General features: G+C 40.5%; 1 protein-coding gene across 1 annotated transcript in view; it reads left to right on the forward strand.

Moving 5' to 3' along the window:
- The window catches only part of rnf175 (ring finger protein 175), a 134,830-nt gene that overhangs the window by 68,758 nt on the left and 48,609 nt on the right, over nucleotides 1-17,463 (forward strand). The window contains exon 4 of the mRNA XM_028802676.2: nucleotides 13,173-13,327. Within this exon, the coding sequence (XP_028658509.1) occupies nucleotides 13,173-13,327 (155 nt within the window). The remainder of the gene's footprint in view (nucleotides 1-13,172; nucleotides 13,328-17,463) is intronic.

Raw genomic sequence — 17,463 nt, forward strand, 5'->3', positions numbered from 1 at the left:
TATGATTAAAACTTGTTATTATAAAGATAGATAGATAGATAGATACTTTATTAATCCCAATGGGAAATTCACATTCTCCAGCAGCAGCATACTGATACAATAAATAATATTAAATTAAAGAATGATAATATTGCAGGTGAAAAACAGACAATAACTTTGTATAATGTTAAATGTTAACGTTTACACCCCCGGGTGGAATTGAAGAGTCGCATAGTTTGGGGGAGGAACAATCTCCTCAATCTGTCAGTGGAGCAGGACAGTGACAGCAGTCTGTCGCTGAAGCTGCTCTTCTGTCTGGAGATGATACTATTTAGTGGATGCAATGGATTCTCCATAATTGATAGGAGCCTGCTGAGCGCCCTTCGCTCTGCCACAGATGTTAAACTGTCCAGCTCCATGCCAACAATAGAGCCTGCCTTCCTCACCAGTTTGTCCAGGCGTGAGGCGTCTTTCCTCTTAATGCTGCCTTCCCAGCACACCACCGCATAGAAGAGGGCGCTCGCCACAACTGTCTGATAGAACATCTGCAGCATCTTATTGCAGATGTTGAAAGACGCCAGCCTTCTAAGGAAGTATAGTCGGCTCTGTCCTTTCTTGCACAGCGCATCAGTATTGGCAGTCCAGTCTAATTTATCATCCAGTTGCACTCCCAGATATTTATAGGTCTGCACCATCTGCACACAGTCACCTTTGATGATCACGGGGTCTATGAGGGGCCTGGGCCTCCTAAAATCCACCACCAACTCTTTGGTTTTGCTGGTGTTCAGTTGTAGGTGGTTTGAGTTGCACCATTTAACAAAGTCATTGATTAGGTCCCTATACTCATCCTCCAGCCCATTCCTGATGCAGCCCACGATAGCAGTGTCATCAGGGAATTTTTGTACATGGCAGGACTCCGAGTTGGAAGTCCGATGTATATAGGCTGAACAGGACCGGAGAAAGTACAGTCCCTTGTGGCGCTCCTGTGTTGCTGACTACAACGTCAGACGTGCAGTTCCCGAGACGCACATACTGAGGTCTGTCTTTAAGATAGTCCACGATCCATGCCACCAGGTATGAATCTAATCCCATCTCTGTCAGCTTGTCCCTAAGGAGCAGAGGTTGGATTGTGTTGAAGGCGCTAGAGAAGTCTAGAAACATAATTCTTACAGCACCACTGCCTCTGTCCAAGTGAGAGAGGGATCAGTGTAGCATATAGATGATGGCATCCTCCGCTCCCACCTTCCCCTGATATGCAAACTGCAGAGGGTCGAGGGCGTGTTGAACCTGTGGCCTCAGGTGGTGAAGCAGCAGCCTCTCCATGGTCTTCATCACATGTGATGTCAGAGCAACAGGGTTGCAATTGATTACATCTTGCCTGAAGAAGGGGCCTGAGTTGCCTCAAAAGCTTGCATATTGTAATCTTTTTAGTTAGCCAGTAAAAGGTGTCATTTTGCTTGGCTTTTCTCTAGTTTAGTTAAAAACCTAAAATTTGTCACGATGGTGCATCTAGGGTACTAGGCATCCACTAAGAAAGGACATTTCAATATTTTAGTAAAAACCCAACCTACAATAGAAAAATTAAATTCCCCAAAATCTCAAAAATACTTTGATGGATTTGATTGAAATTTGGTGTTGTTATAGAAAAAAAAAATAACCACCCCATGTTTTTTGTTATTTGTCAATATTTGTCTCTAATAATGTCTTAACAAATGAGCAATGTGAGGGACCACATCATTGTTTAAGCTCAACGCTGAAAAGTGATTGCATGGAAAAATGGGGCTTGCATCGTCAGCACAAGAAGCACCACTGACCAACCTGTGGTTCTAATCACGCAGAGAAATGGGACTGGCCTGTGAAAATCACAAGGTGCCCAACACAACAAAAACAGAATAAATGGTGTGATCCAAAAAAAAAAAAAAAATGTTTCGACTGATTAGATTGAAATTTGGTGATGTTACGCAAAAAGAAAATTAGCTTACACCTGTTTTTTATTTTATTTTTTTGATAATAATGCTGTATAAACTGGGCTATGCTAATATACGGAGTCCTTGTTTTGGCTCAGTACTTACAAACTGATCATAGAGATAAATGGGGCTGACAGCAAGTGTAGAAGATGAGGCGTCCTGCACAGACAAAAAGAGACTGGGTGATGTACTGTGTGGAAAATGAGCTGTGAAGCGGATGAAGGAAAGTTAAGCGAAGCCCAAATAAGATTTGCTTAGCCACCATACTACACCTCTCAGCTGTGTGCTAGGTGCTATAGCTGTATGTCATCATAGGTGTTGCTTCCCTCGAAACAAAAGATTAAATGCTAGCAAAGCTCAGTTACCAGGTCCCGCTCAACCTCAAGAGAGTGGGGCTGGATGCTGTATATAGCTCACAAACTATTATTTCTTTTTACGTGTTCTCTTCTATACAATCCTTACTTCTCTCCTGTTTCGAACCTCACTCCTTCCCTTGACAGTGCTATGTCTGTTTTCCTGTAGCCATGAAAAGGTCACTACAATATGGTGGGCAAAAGTAGGTTTATAGTTGTGAGTATGCGAAAAACAAAGTTTATTCTTGTATAATATTTTTTGAATTCATTGTTGTATTATTTGTCTTCTTTTTAAAGCTTTTCAGTTAATAAGGCTCTTGTAATAATCATAAGCTGCATGTCTTTTTACATACGAACAACTGTGTGCCTACTTTTTCCCCCAACCCTCCCTCACCCAGTATTTACAAGGAGAAAACCAAACACAGTACCGACATTTATCCCTTATGGCTTTCAGAGTGCCAGCACTTCTCACAAAGTCCCCTCACCAAACTTATTTTGATATACTTTCCCATTTGCGGAGTTTGACCTCCGTAATGGTTTACATCTACTTTTGTGTCTGTGGACTCTAATCCTCTCCCACTCACAATCATTTGTGAAGCCTCCAACACATGCTACTGGCAGTTATTTTCTTCAATTTCCATAACAAAAATGCAAGCTTGAACATTCAACTAGTGAAAGCAATAAAAGAAATAACTAAGCGAACAACATAAAAAATTGAAAAATCACAAACATCTCTATATAAATATATAATCCAATGTCTGTATGTCTGTCCACTTTTCACGAGAGAACTACTTAACGGATTTAGAGCAGGTTTTTTTCTATAATTTGCTTGAACATTCTGGTTGATTTTGTAACTTCTCTCATTGCGCTAAGCATCATAGTTCGCTTGCAGTACCAATTTATTTGTGCAAATTCCGAGAGACACGCAGCGGGCCGAGAGGAGGGGAGTGGGGCCCTCCTCACTCACGAGCCATCCTCGGGGTGTGTACCTTACCTCCACCTAGCTAGCAAACGAGAGAACTACTTAATGGATGTAGATCAGGTTTTTTTTCTATAATTTGCTTCAATATTCTGGTTGATTTTGCGACTTCTCTCATCACGCTAAGAATCATAGTTCACTTGCAGGAGTGATTTATTGCGCTATTCTGAGACAGAGGCAGTGGTCAGAGGAGAAGGGGGACGTATGACATGAGGAGTAGGGAGTCGGACAGGGCCCTCCTCACTGTCCTGTTTCACTACTATGCGGGCAGAGCTGCAGGGGACGGCTAGTCTAATAATAAAGAGAATATGTACCCTAAATCCACATTATTCCTACTAATTGCCTATTTTGATTCAAAAGAATACTGTTTTTTGTAAAATTGTGTTTTGCAAAGACCATCACACAACGGCAAGGTCTTTCAGAAGGAAAAAGAGGAACTGATCTACTGCAGACATTTTTTATTCATGTGCAATTGTATGTGGCAGGTTCAAGATTAAGGAGCTTCAAAATATTACCTTGGTAAAAAACAAAATACAAATATTACATACAGAAGAGATTAAGGAGCTACATTAAACCAATAATATTATAGCAGTAAAAAAGAAAAATACAAATATTAAATACAGAAGAGTACTTAGTTCTGCGGTGGGTTGGCACCCTGCCTGGGATTGTTTCCTGCCTTGTGCCCTGTGTTGGCTGGGATTGGCTCCAGCAGACCCCCGTGACCCTGTGTTCGGATTCAGCGGGTTGGAAAATGGATGGATAGATGGATGGAGTACTTAGTTACATAGGACTTCTGATAGATCCGATTAACTTATGGCACTGTAACTGAGGACCAAATTTCCTATGTGATGATGACTAACCCAGCTAGTAATCCATATAATTCACCAAATTATTGGAAACTCTCTCACTACGTAGATATATATTTCTTTATTTTCACATGGTGGAAAGATCTGCATGGTAGTTGCTTTGATTTTTTTTAAACGTGATGTTTATCGCAGGCTTTGTAGTTTCTTCTTTTTTTTTGTAAGGTTTTGAACACTGCCAATTCTATTTTTCACTTTCAGTTTATTGTTCCTTCTTAATTTTGAACTTATAATCATTTGTTTTTAACATTATTTATTTATTTCCTCTTTCTTGTATTGATTCAAGTGTGACACCACTTTGTGTTCTTTTTGCTGTTAACAATGAGTTGCAGTAGCATTTGATCCTAGTTTATTCTTGTGCTTGTTAAAAGCTTTCTCTCTGAATTATTTCTTGAAAGATGGCACTCTCTGGTGAATCAACACATTTTTAAATGATGAGTTCTGCACAGGAACAGGTTGTACTTACATTGAATTTCATACTTGTGATTCACACAGAATGTAGGGTCCTCTCTGTGTGGAGCTTGTAAAGCACTTTGAGTAGTGTGAAAAGCACTATATAAATGTATTTATATATAAACTAAGGGGTTCCCCCCTGCTCACTTCTCTCACCAATCCCCAGCCCCCCTCCCCCCAGCCTGTGCTATGTGCTAGCCACTTTGCGTCTCTGCCACTAGCATTGTGAAGAGGGGGGCTGAATGCACCTCAAGGAGACGCGGTCGCTCCTCCAAAACCCCCTCCTAAACGGTGATACAATGGGAAACAAATACAGTTTTTTTTTTTTTTTTTTACCTCCTCTTTGCTCGAACAGCTGCTGGCTTGCTGCTGCTGCTGCCATGCCACGTGATTTGCATCTTGTGCGGCGCTTCGAACATTTAAAAGCCTGTACAGCAGCTCTCCTACTCTTTGTCTTTTATTTCTTGCCCCGAGCATGGTTAAATCTTTTGGCACAAAGTCTCGTCTCGCGGGATGCGATTTCTTGATATTTTTTAGTTTATAATTTAAAAACGGAATAAGAATCTGAAAATCTAACAACATCACATTAAAGTGTGATAATTTCTGAAAAGAATGATACCAAACATATATACTGTATGTATAAAATAAAATAAGCCCGATTTAAATAGTGACAAAAAAACATGACATAAAATCGTTGCACTTTTAGGCTTAGGATTTTAGATATATATATATATATATATATATATATATATATATATATATAATATAGAGTAGATATCCATCCATCCATCCATCCATCCATTTTCCAACCCGCTGAATCCGAACACAGGGTCACAGGGGTCTGCTGGAGCCAATCCCAGCCAACACAGGGCACAAGGCAGGGAACCAATCCCGGGCAGGGTGCCAACCCACCGCAGGACACACACAAACACACCCACACACCAAGCACACACTAGGGCCAATTTAGAAACACCAATCCACCTAACCTGCATGTCTTTGGACTGTGGGAGGAAACCCACGCAGACACGGGGAGAACATGCAAACTCCACGCAGGGTGGACCCGGGAAGCGAACCCAGGTCTCCAAACTGCGAGGCAGCAGCGCTACCACTGCGCCACCGTGCCGCCCTAGAGTAGATATAAGAATTGGAGATTGTGAGGCGTATTTAGGTTGTACTGACACTGGCAATTCATTCCATGCCCAAGCACATTTGTCCGCATCCAACCCCGCAAAGTATAGTTCGTTTGACTAGTGTGATCGGTTCGCACCTGGCTAACCATACTGTTCTGTTAGGTGAACACGGTTCAGTAGTGTTCGGGAACAATGTGATCTGTAAACACGCCCGAGCACAGAAAACAGACATGATGACAATGATGCACCAATTCTCATTTCCTTCAATACCATCCAAGTTAAGAACAGGTTTTTATTCTCACCTTACACATGAACATGAATTGTAGTTGGCCAGAAAATCTGCAAATTCCTTCCTTAATGTCATTTGTCACCGTATAAATCTTTTCGTACATGCAGCATGATTTACAGGAAAATGCTGTGCCACACAACCCAATAAATGTGTAGGAGGGTAGAGCATCCAAAACAACCACAAAATAAGTAAAATCATTTTGACATGCATGTTGTCACTCAGTGTTCTGATCTTGTTTTGGCTTTACACGAAGTCACATGGTCATAACGAAAGTGTGCCCAGGCCCGGACCGTTAAGCGCAGTGTGAGTGCAGGCCAGCGGGGGGGTAACGAGTGGGGATAATCATGCTTGGGCACGGTACGGAACAAATGGGCCTAGTGGAGTACACCCTAAGAGAACAGCACCACTATTGAAGATGTGGCACATGTCAAGTCATGGAGAGAGCTCTTGCAGACAGCCAAACTTTATGATGATGCAGTTCTGGCAACGAAGTGGCTGCAGCTCTGAGAGGAATTTTAATTGGAAGATGCTGCTAAGTCAAAATTGTCAAGTCAGGTGTCAGAACCAGTAAGGTCAAGGTCAAGTAGATTCTATTGTCGTTTCAACCATATACAGTTAGTACAGTATAAAGTGAAATGAAACAACGTTCCTCTAGGACCAAGGCACTACAGAGTGTGGCGAACAGCCCGGACATAGACAGGTAGACATCATATTTTCACCACAAACACGTTTATTGTACATTATTATTTACACTAGTGAGCACAAACCCAGTGCCGCAGCACCAATCACCCCTCAAGTCCTTGGCCACAATGCAATGCCTTCTCACAGTCTCTGGTCCGCCTCCACTCCTCTCCACCAAGCTTCGTCCACTTCCACCCGACTCTTGCCATTGACCGGAGGGAGGCAGCCCCTTTTATACACCCCGGATGGACTTGAGGTGCATCCCAATGAGCTTCTGTGGCCACACCCCTGTGTGGCGGAAGCTCTGGCGGTGTATTCGGAAGTCCACCGGGTGTCCCCAATCCTCTTCCCCCCAGCACTTCCGGGTGTGGCGGAAGTGCTGAGGTCCAGGGCTCCCAAGGTATCGGGGCAGTGCAGTGCCGACCAGTACACATTTATGATACCTAAAGGTACAGAGACATAGCAGCTTGCGCCAAAATGTGACAAGCTCTTAACAGAAGGAACAGACTTAAACATGACACTAAATGTAGGAAGAAGGTAACAGTAGAATAATAAATATAATATACTGTAAAGACATGATCTAGTTGAGTAGGAAGGTGTGTGTGTGTGCTCTGAGTGCTTAGAACTCTTAATAATATTAATAGTTAAGCACACAGTGCTCAGGATGTGTTACAAAAATCACAGTCAGGGAACAATTTAGGAATGTGTGGTATAATAAAATGGAACAGAGCCAAAAATCGTAAATCATAGTTGCAAAAAATTCAGAACCACAAATTCAAAAACAATAAAGAATGAACGCAAAAGTTTTTTTGGGTTGATTCCATTTGCTTGAAAAACAAATTTCAGAACAGATGACCCATGAGTAAAGAGTTCTTTCAAAGGAAACCAGGTCAGAGGAGAGATATTGAACTTGGGGACTTCAGTACGTGCATTGACGATCCTAAATTGTACCTAGTGTGTGCTTGGTGTGTGTGTGTGCCCTGCGGTGGGCTGGTGCCCTACCCGGAGTTTGTTTCCTGCATTGTGCCCTGTGTTGGCTGTGATTGGCTCTAGCAGACCCCCGTGACCCTGTAGTTAGGATGTAGCGGGTTAGATAATGGATGAATGGACTTTAGTATGCAAGAACAATTGTAACGAAAACAGGCCATTCAGTCCAACAAGCTCATCCAAACTATTGATCTTGATTGTCCAAAATAACGTCGAGTTGAGATGTGAAGCTGTCTACCTTACTGCTTCATAATTTATTCCATGTGTCTGCTTGTTTAAATGAAGAAAATCTTTCTAACATTGGTATAAAGTCTGCCCAACTGTGTCCCTGTACAGCTTGGGATCCACTGTACTAATTCCCTTCATAATCTGAAACATTTTGACCATAATAATAATTTACATTTATATATCATTTTTCTCACTATTCAAAGCGCTACCACACAGTGAAGACCTGGCATGTGAACCCACAATCTCCTTACTGCGAGATAGTTAGTGCTACCACTGCACCATCTGTGTGACCATGTCACCTCTTAATCTCCTTTTGCTTAACCAAAGTGATGTTCAATTGGTCCTCCAACAAAGTTAATGTCTACAAAAAAAACCGTAGACTGTACCGTAGCAGACATCTTGATATTTCCACCAGAGATGGAGGTTCAAGGTTTTTATTTAGTCAGGTTTACACAAGAAAACATGAAATGTGTCTTTCACTTGCATCCAATAGCAGACAGAAATTAAACAGAATAAAACAAGGTGTAGAAGAAATCCCCCGAGGAATACAGGAATAGTTTAATCAATTAGATTTTTATTCAGTCACAGATGAGTTCATGGATTTTACGTTGCAAGGCAGAAGAGCAAAGTTCTTTTTTTTGATTGGCTTTTTATAATTTCTTCTTCCTTCCCCTTACTTAATCAAAAAGCATAATACCATTTACTTAAGCATTTTATTTTATTACGCTAATGGGTCATCTGTACTCATTTTATTTTTTATTTTTTTTTTACTCGTCAGATAGACCCAAAAGAAGGAAAGGTCATCTTTCCTGTGTCAAATAGACGTGTTCCTAAAGAAACTGGAAATTGTCCTCGGTCAGCTTACTGCACCCTGTCTTATGACAGATGCCTATATGAATAACCTGCCATTATAGCAAAATTGCTTTTGTCAGCTATAAACCCTAAGGAGCTTGCAAGAAGTTAATTTTTCTTTCACAAAGGCAAGACAGATTAAAACTTACATAGGGATTCTGAAATATCTATATCTTTTGAAAACAGATTCTTTGCTAACTATTTCTGGCAGGTTGATTGTGTGTGTTTTTTTACCTTAAATGATTGCATGATACTTATGAAATACTACACTCCTGGAACTGCGTTATTATCTCTGATATTTCTTCATAAAAAGACATACAGTATCGCACTTGGGAAGAAATGAATTTTTAGAGTGTTTTGTGTTGGTCTTTAAAGCGACTCTCCTCTCTGATTTACTGAAGTTAAATTCTATGTGTAATGGGTGTCTGTTGTCAGTTTTTTAACATTGTCCTCTGACACACACTTACCAAATCATCTACGCCAGTCCCAATCACTTTAGCTGCATGTGCATATGGATTGATTTATTTCTGCACGAAGAAAGTAAAACACATAAATATAATATTTTAATACAAAACGTTGGATTGGAATTTGGTGATATTGCAGCGTAATGGTGCAGTTGTCAGTACTGCTGTTTCACCACACCAGAATCCTGAATGGAATTTCAGCAGGTTCTCCTTTCTGCGAAGGTTTTTCTTTGCATATTCCAGTTACTCCACTTTTTGGTTCCACATCCCCAAAGACAATCAGACTTTTATTATTCCAGAAGAAATTGTGTTTATGTGCAAACATAATGTATCTCTCCATTATATAAAAAAAATCCTTTGACACGATGAGACTTTTTGGAGACAAGACTTTTTGGAAGAGAGATTTTTTTCAAGTCCCACGAGACAAGACTTTTGCCTTGAGATTTTTTCAAGTCTCGCCCTCCTCTCAAACATTTTCAGACAAGACCACGATCCTCTCAACTCTCATTCGTGTGAATGCTTTTGTCAAACACACTTCCTGCACTCTCAGCTCTTATACATTTTAACGTTTTCCTCACTTTAAGTTCACAATTTAAGAAGATGTATTATGTCCATATCTTATTGAAGAATTTCATCACGAAGGGATATCAACAGTAAAAATGAGTACATGCGCAATCCTAGCACCGAGAAACGAGGAAGGCAAACAAATTAACTCCAAAAATGTCAATCAGTTACACATCAAATTGGTTAAATGCTTATCAATAGACTATGCTGAAACAGTTGGTGGTGATGGTGCGGAAGATGAAAACAACAACTTACAATATCCTGAAGAATATCTACAACCGTTAACAACGTCCGGTCTTACAACACACGCATTACTGTAGAAAGAAGGATGTATCCAAGAAAGGTAATGTAGTACATCTTCCATGGATAACATTAGACAACAAAGAAGATCTTGATATGCCATTCGTATTAAAACGTTAACAGTTTACGGTTATTATAGATTTTGCCAAACATTCAAAAAAGTCATTTTATTTAATAGAGAGAAAGAAACAAAATTCAATCATGGGATGTTATATGTTGCGTTGATGCATATGTAACAATTTCCATGAAAATAAAAATCTGTTTAAATTGTACATCCGCATCTCCATACGCAAGCGGCAGAACTGCAAAGAGGCTAGCACATAGTGCAGGTACGGGGGTTGACAAGCAAAGCGAGCAGGGGGCAAAGCCCCCTAGTTGTCAAACAAATACAAGAAAATAAGCCACAACACAATCAATGATAGCTACTGTTGTAATTGGCACACACAAGCATAAGAATATTGTGCTCTAACAGGGGCTGTGCATGGAAGATTATATGGCAATTTTAAACTCACTCCATATAATTGGGTGCAGGTAGCACATGCATTGGACGAGTCCTATCCAGGAGTAGCTCCAGTCCAGAGGGTCTCACATATAAAACTTGTTTAGATTCCATACAAAAATTTTGCTTATGCCCAAAAAGCAAAGATTACATACACACACAAAAATTAGGTTTGTAAAACACTACATACTATATATATATACCATGGGCCCCGCCAAGCTCCTTTATAAATTTCATATTAACCTTAAACTATGCACTTGTGCATGAGCTTTTAGTGATACTCTGTCACTTTCCACCAGTAATTATGTATGGCTTAAAATGTTTTTTTTTAATAATATTGAGATATTTAAATAATATTTAGAATTAATGATCTAATCACCATATAAATCTTGCCAAAGAATAGACGAAAAAAGGCAGAAAATGAAACTTCAGTGAATGTAAATGTGAGGTATTAGTTTCTAGACTACTGTTTGATAAAATAAAGGAGCCATGGGTGGAGCTGGGCCTCCTGGCAGCAAAGTTAGTCAGGCACATTTGAGCATCATATATTACTTGTATATGAATTAAACGAAAGTGCTTTCTGTTTACGAAAGCAAATTCATTCTGTGATGGTGCCTTTATCGCAACATGTGTGCAATCAATTGCGCAGATTACATTTGGAAAATCAGCAATTACTGCAAATTGCCTTTTAATTTCAGCCTGCTGACTGTGACAGTAAGGAAATTGAATGTATATGGGTAGCATCTTACTGTGCGGTCACTTACAGATGGCATGATGTGGCTCAGGAATGACTGTGAGACTCCTGACTGGTCAGCCAGTGCCTGTCACTAAATACCCTTTGGTTGTTAAAGCTTGTAATTGAACAGGGATGGCATGACCTCTGTAATGTAGGCTCCCAGTTCAGCACACAACTCCAAAAGGACGGCTCTAGAAGGTCTAAATCGGCTTATAAGTTGACTATCATCGTGAGCCAAAAACTGGTTGTGATCCCTAAAAAACGTGCTCCTTGTGTAGCCCACCATTGGCAATGTCCTCCAAATGAGCTAATGCTGCCATTGGCACTTACGTTGTAGAACACATAGCAATCCCTTTTCATAGACAGAATTAAGCGTATGCATTAGGAGTTATTACCTACACTGAAGACAGCTGTGTTGAGAGAACATGTCAGTCAACTGTGATGCAGTTAGTTCAAGAAAAATAGAATGTGCTTGACGTGTCATTTTAATGCACAGTGAAGCAAGAATTTCTATACACTTTATCGGCGTCACTAAAATGCAGAGCACCAAAAAAGTCTGTGTGGGACTTGCAGATGGCCATGTTCAGCAAGTTTTCACTTCAAGTTCATGTTTGATAAATTATGACTTTTGTGTAAGAAATGGCATTTCCGAGTGTAACCACGTTTTACACGTGAGGCCTTTGTTCCTGATGCTGCCAGATTAGCCTTCGTCCCTCCACAATCTTGAATTTGGATTACTGAGGTTTGAAAATAGGAGGGTATTCCATAGCCAAGGCAGATCTTCTTCTGAGTGTTATGCTTTCTTCTAAATATTTTATTAGAATGCCTAATAAAATTTGCAAGTCTGTGTAGAGAGTGTGCAGGTGCGCCAGAGACGATCTGACATAAATGACGTCTGGAACTCTGACCTGCAGCTGAAGTAAGTAGTCTCTTTCTAGCCACTCGGCGAGTCAAACTGTTTTGTAGTCACTGGTTCATCTGTCACACTAAACGGCGTGCATTTGGGAGACAGACATACCCAGGAGTACCTTGGCTTGTTTCTATCAGTGAAGTGTTATGGCAGTAGGAGATCAATTTCCATGTTTCCATGATCTAACTGATTTGGATCCAAACATCGGTTCTGGGAAAGCTCTCAGGAGTAAATATCTGTTTAAAATACAGACTGTAACTTTTACTTATTAAAAAAAAAAGAAAGAGTTCAGCTTTTTTGCATTTTGCCATATATCAATCATTTTACCTTTGTCATTTCTGCTTGTCTGCTTCTGCCCTTTCTGGGGTCAGTTGGAAATAATTTAAATATTACAGCCATCTGGTTTATTTTAACGTTGTGTGTGTGGTCTAAATATGTATGTTGGAGGAAGTCAGCTTAAAAAAGGTTTTGTTTTTGCTTTGTCTGTTTCATAAATGTCATTAAAGGGTAATATGTGCACACATGCATATACAGTTGATGTGTGTGTGTATGTATGTGAAGAGTGTAATCTTGTATCATTTACATATGTATAGCTATAACTTATGAGAAGCTTGCAAAATTTTACAAGTGCAAAACACTCTGAGTAACATTTTTATGTCAGGATACTCGCTAGGTGTTACCTTTATTTTGAACTTTGTTCACAGCTGTAGTAGAATTTCTGGTCCAGCCATTATAAAAGTGAAAGCTGCGCGCAGAAAAGCCATCACGTCTTTATTATCTAATGAGGCTGTGTCAGCATTAACAAGTAGCTGTCGGAGTGGTCTGTAGGTAAAAATCAGATCTGGTTTCCCAATTAAATTTAACAAGCCCATACAAAAATGCTACTGCAAGTTTTTTTTGTAATCATTTTCAAACGGGTTTCTTTATTCCTTTGACAGCTGGTGACCTTGCTGCAGATGTGGGTCATTCCTTTGTATTTCACCGTAAAACTTTACTGGTGGCGTTTTCTATCCACATGGGGAATGTTCTCTGTAATAACCAGCTACGTCATCTTCAGAGCAACCCGCAAACCACTTTCTGGAAGGACACCACGGTATGTGCTGCACTCGATCTTCTCTTGTTTTATTCTACAGTAAAATCCATGGGGCAGTGGTTAGCTCTCCTGCCTCATGGATCCAACATCTTAGATTCAAGTCCCATGTCCAGTTGCTATCCACATGGAGTTTGCATGACTTCGTAGTTTCTGTGTGAATTTTCCTCCATTATCTTTAAGATGTACAGTGGGTATAGAAAAGAATCCCCCCATTAGAAATATTCCCATTTTTTTGCTTTACAGCCTTAAATGAAAACACACAAACCAATATTTTTTCCAGCTTTACTAACTCAATGCAATCTATAACATCCAAGTGAAACATATCACAGCTGCAATTCAAAAGAATTTAAAAAAATAAAAAACAAATACTGAGATGAAGAAATGATCACCCCCCTTCCTAAACAATATTTGTAAGCTCAATCAGGTGTAAGTGCCCACCATTTCCATTGCAGACCATGGTTACTGCCTTCCTTCCACCTGTGATCAACTGTAATCCGTGTGATTAGTGAAGCTGTTCCTGGAGCATTCATTCCCTTGCTTGGTAGTGCAACTGACAGCAAACACCTGACTACGGCTGGCAAGCCACTTTCAAAAGATCTCGGGGATAGAGTTGTGGACAGACATAAGGCAGGAGGTGGAAACACAAAAATCTCAAAGGCTTTATCAATCCCAAGGAGCAGAGTAAAGTCCATCATAAAGAAGTGGCAAGTGTTTGGTACTACTAGGACCCTCCCTGGATCCGGCCGTCCCTCCAAACTGGATGGAAGAGCAAGGAGGAAACTGGTAAGAGAGGCTACCAAGAGGCCAATGGCCACTTTGAAGGAGTTACAAGATTTTACGGCAAAGAGTGGCCATTGTGTGCCATGACAACAATTTCACAAGCGCTCCACATCTGTGGTTTGTTCTGGAGGGTCGCACGGAAAAAGCCACTTCTCAAGAAAGGCCACATTAAGGCTCATTTGAGCTTTGCCAGAATGCACCTTGAAGATTCTGATGCCAAGTGGAAAAAGGTCTTATGTCAGATGAGACCAAAATCAAACTATTTGGTGGAAATCCAATGTAGCTCACCATCCACAACACACCATACCTACAGTAAAGCATGGAGGTGGCAGCATCCTGTTGTGCGGGTGTTTCTCTGCTGCAGGGCCTGGGGCTCTTGTTAGGGTAGAAGGAAAAATGGATGGGGCAAAATACCATCAAATTCTTGAGGAAAACCTGCTACCCTCTTCCAGAAAGTTGAAGATGGGCAGAATGTTCACTTTTCGACACGCCAACGACCCGAAGCACGCAGCAAAATTGACCACACAGTAGCTGAAGGAGAAAAAAGTGAATTTCCTCGTGTGGCCTAGTCAGAGCCCAGACCTAAATCCTGTTAAATCTGTGGAAAGATTTGAAGATAGCAGCCCACCAACGCTCACCGTCCAATTTGACCGAACCTGAACAGTTCTGTAAAGAAGAGTGGATAAATATTACTCAATCTAGATGTGCTGCAAAGCTGATAGAGAAGTATCCCAATAGACTCAATGCTGTCATTAAAGCAAAAGATGGTTCAGCAAAATATTGACATTGTGGGGTGATCCTTTATTAATCTCAGTATGTGTTGTTTTTGATTTTTTATAATTCTTCTGAACTGTAGCTATGATATCTTTCACTTGGATGTTATCAGTTGCATTGAGTAAGTAAAGCTGGGAAGAAATATTTTATGTGTGTGTTTTCATTTAAGGCTGTAAAGCAAAGATAATGGGAATATTTCGAAGGGGGGATTCTTTTCTATACCCACTGAATGTGTTAGGTAATTTAGAAATTATAAATCTGCACCTTGTATGTGTGGTGTGTGCAAGAGTGGGCCCTGGAATAGGCTGCTGCCCAATGCTGCCAAGATAAGATGTGGTCTGATCATGACTCTGAACTGGACTAAGTGGATGTGTAACACTATATACACCAATCAGCCATAACATTAAGAGCACTTGCTTAAATATTGAGTAGACCCCCAAAAAACATTTCTAACCTGTCAAGGCATGAACTCCACAAGACCTCTGAAGGTGTCCTGTGGTATCAGGCACCAAAACGCTAGCAGCATATCTTTTAAGTCCTGAAAGTTGTGAGGTGGGGCCTCCATGGAAGTGTTTTTCCAGCACATCCCACGGATGTTCGATCAGACTGAGATCTGGGAATTTTCAAGGCCAAGTCAGCACCTTGAACTTTTCGTCATGTTCCTCAAAACATTCCTGAACATTTTTTGCAGTGTGGCAGCACACAAACCTGCTGAATATAGCCACTGCCATCATGAAATATCGTTTCAGTGAAGAAGTGTAAATGGTCTGCGACAGTCTTTAGGTATGTGGTAAGAGTCAAAGTAACATCCACATGAATGCCAGGACCCAAGGTTTCCCAGCAAAACATTGCCCATAGCATCACATTGCCTTTGTTGGTTTGGCTTCTTCTACTACTGCCATCTCTTTCCCAAGTAAATGATACACACACCTGGCTGTCCACATGATCTAAAAGAAAACATGATTCATCAGACTAAGCCACCTTCTGCCATTGCTTCATGATCCAAACCTGGTGCTCATATAGTGTCAGCATGGACACTTTGATTGGTCTGTGGCTATGAGAACCATAAGCAGCAAGATGTGATGCACTGTGTGTTCTGACACCTTTCTCTCATGGCCAGCATTAAGTTTTTCAGCAATTTGTGCTACAGTAGCTCTTCTGTGGGATTGGACCAGACAAGCTGGCCTTTGGTCCCCACGTGCATCAGTGAGCCTTGGGTGCCCATGACCCTGTCGCTGGTTCACCAGTTGACCTTCCTTGGACTACTTTTGATACTGTAGGTACTAACCACTGAAGGAACACCCGTCAAGGCCTGCCATTTTGGAGATGATCTGACCCAATTGTCTACCCATCACAATTTGGCTCTTGTCAATGTCACTCAGATCCTCATACTTGTCAATTTTTCCTGTTTCCAACACATCACTTTCAAGAACTGACTGTTAAAGTTCTGCCTAATATATCCCACCCCATGGCAGGTGCCATTGTAACAAGATAATCAATGTTATTCACTTCACCTGTCAGAGCTTTTAATGTTGTGGCAGATCAATGTATATGCCATTGTATGTTGTTCATTCCTACATTTTGGTCTGTATTTAAATGAATATGACACATCAGCAGGTTTTATTTTCAGGTTTTATCTTCAGCCTAGGATACATGTATTCCAATTACCTGACTTGTCATGAAATGGAGTCTTAAACAAAGACAAAATGGCCGTAAGACCTCCAAAAAAAGGTCAAGAAGCAGGCCGGAAACATCACTAACCTGCTCAGAAGAGACTCACCTTAAATCATCCAGGCCCCAAATACCACCTGCTGACTTCTGCTGGAGCAGGCCCCAAAAAAATGCGTAACTGGCAAAACCATACAAAAAGTTCACAAATATGTCAATATGCCCTACAAGCTGGAGGATAACCATCAACCCCTGGCCTGTGAACAAAAAGGACAACAAGGAATCTTTATGAATCAAAGATTTATTTACAAAAATCGGAGAATATAACAAAATGCGGGCAAAGCAATACTTAGCTAACAAATTCCAATACACCATCCAGAATAATAATCCAAGAAAATAATTGGGCAATATAAAAAAAAACCAGTAAATTCAAACAGAAATAGCAATGCTTACAGAACTCCACAATAATTGAATGATTAATCAGCCAATTTAAATAGCCAGAGAGAAGGCTAAGGAGTGGTGACATCAGGATGACCCAGCCCCCTGATGTCCCACCGACAAAATACAAGGAACATAACAGAAGATGATTTTGCACATAGAAACATAATAATACATAACTAGAAGACTATTAACAAATCATACAGTAAATAATGACAAAAAAACATAAAAAAGTACACAAACAAAGGGCAGAGAACTTATTCTGACTGACATATAGTGTGACTGTTATAACGAAACAAATATGATTTCATTCATTCATTTTCTGAATTTACTTTTTCTATTACAGGGTTACAGGGAGTTGGAGCCTATCCCATAGAAGCAGAAATGGAATACCAGTTTCTTTGTAGGATACACTCAAGCACACACTCACCTCAGACTTATATACAGTTGCCAATCAACCTAAAATGCACATCTTT

This window comes from Erpetoichthys calabaricus, chromosome 5, assembly GCF_900747795.2.
Source record: "Erpetoichthys calabaricus chromosome 5, fErpCal1.3, whole genome shotgun sequence".
Classification (NCBI taxonomy): domain Eukaryota; kingdom Metazoa; phylum Chordata; class Cladistia; order Polypteriformes; family Polypteridae; genus Erpetoichthys; species Erpetoichthys calabaricus.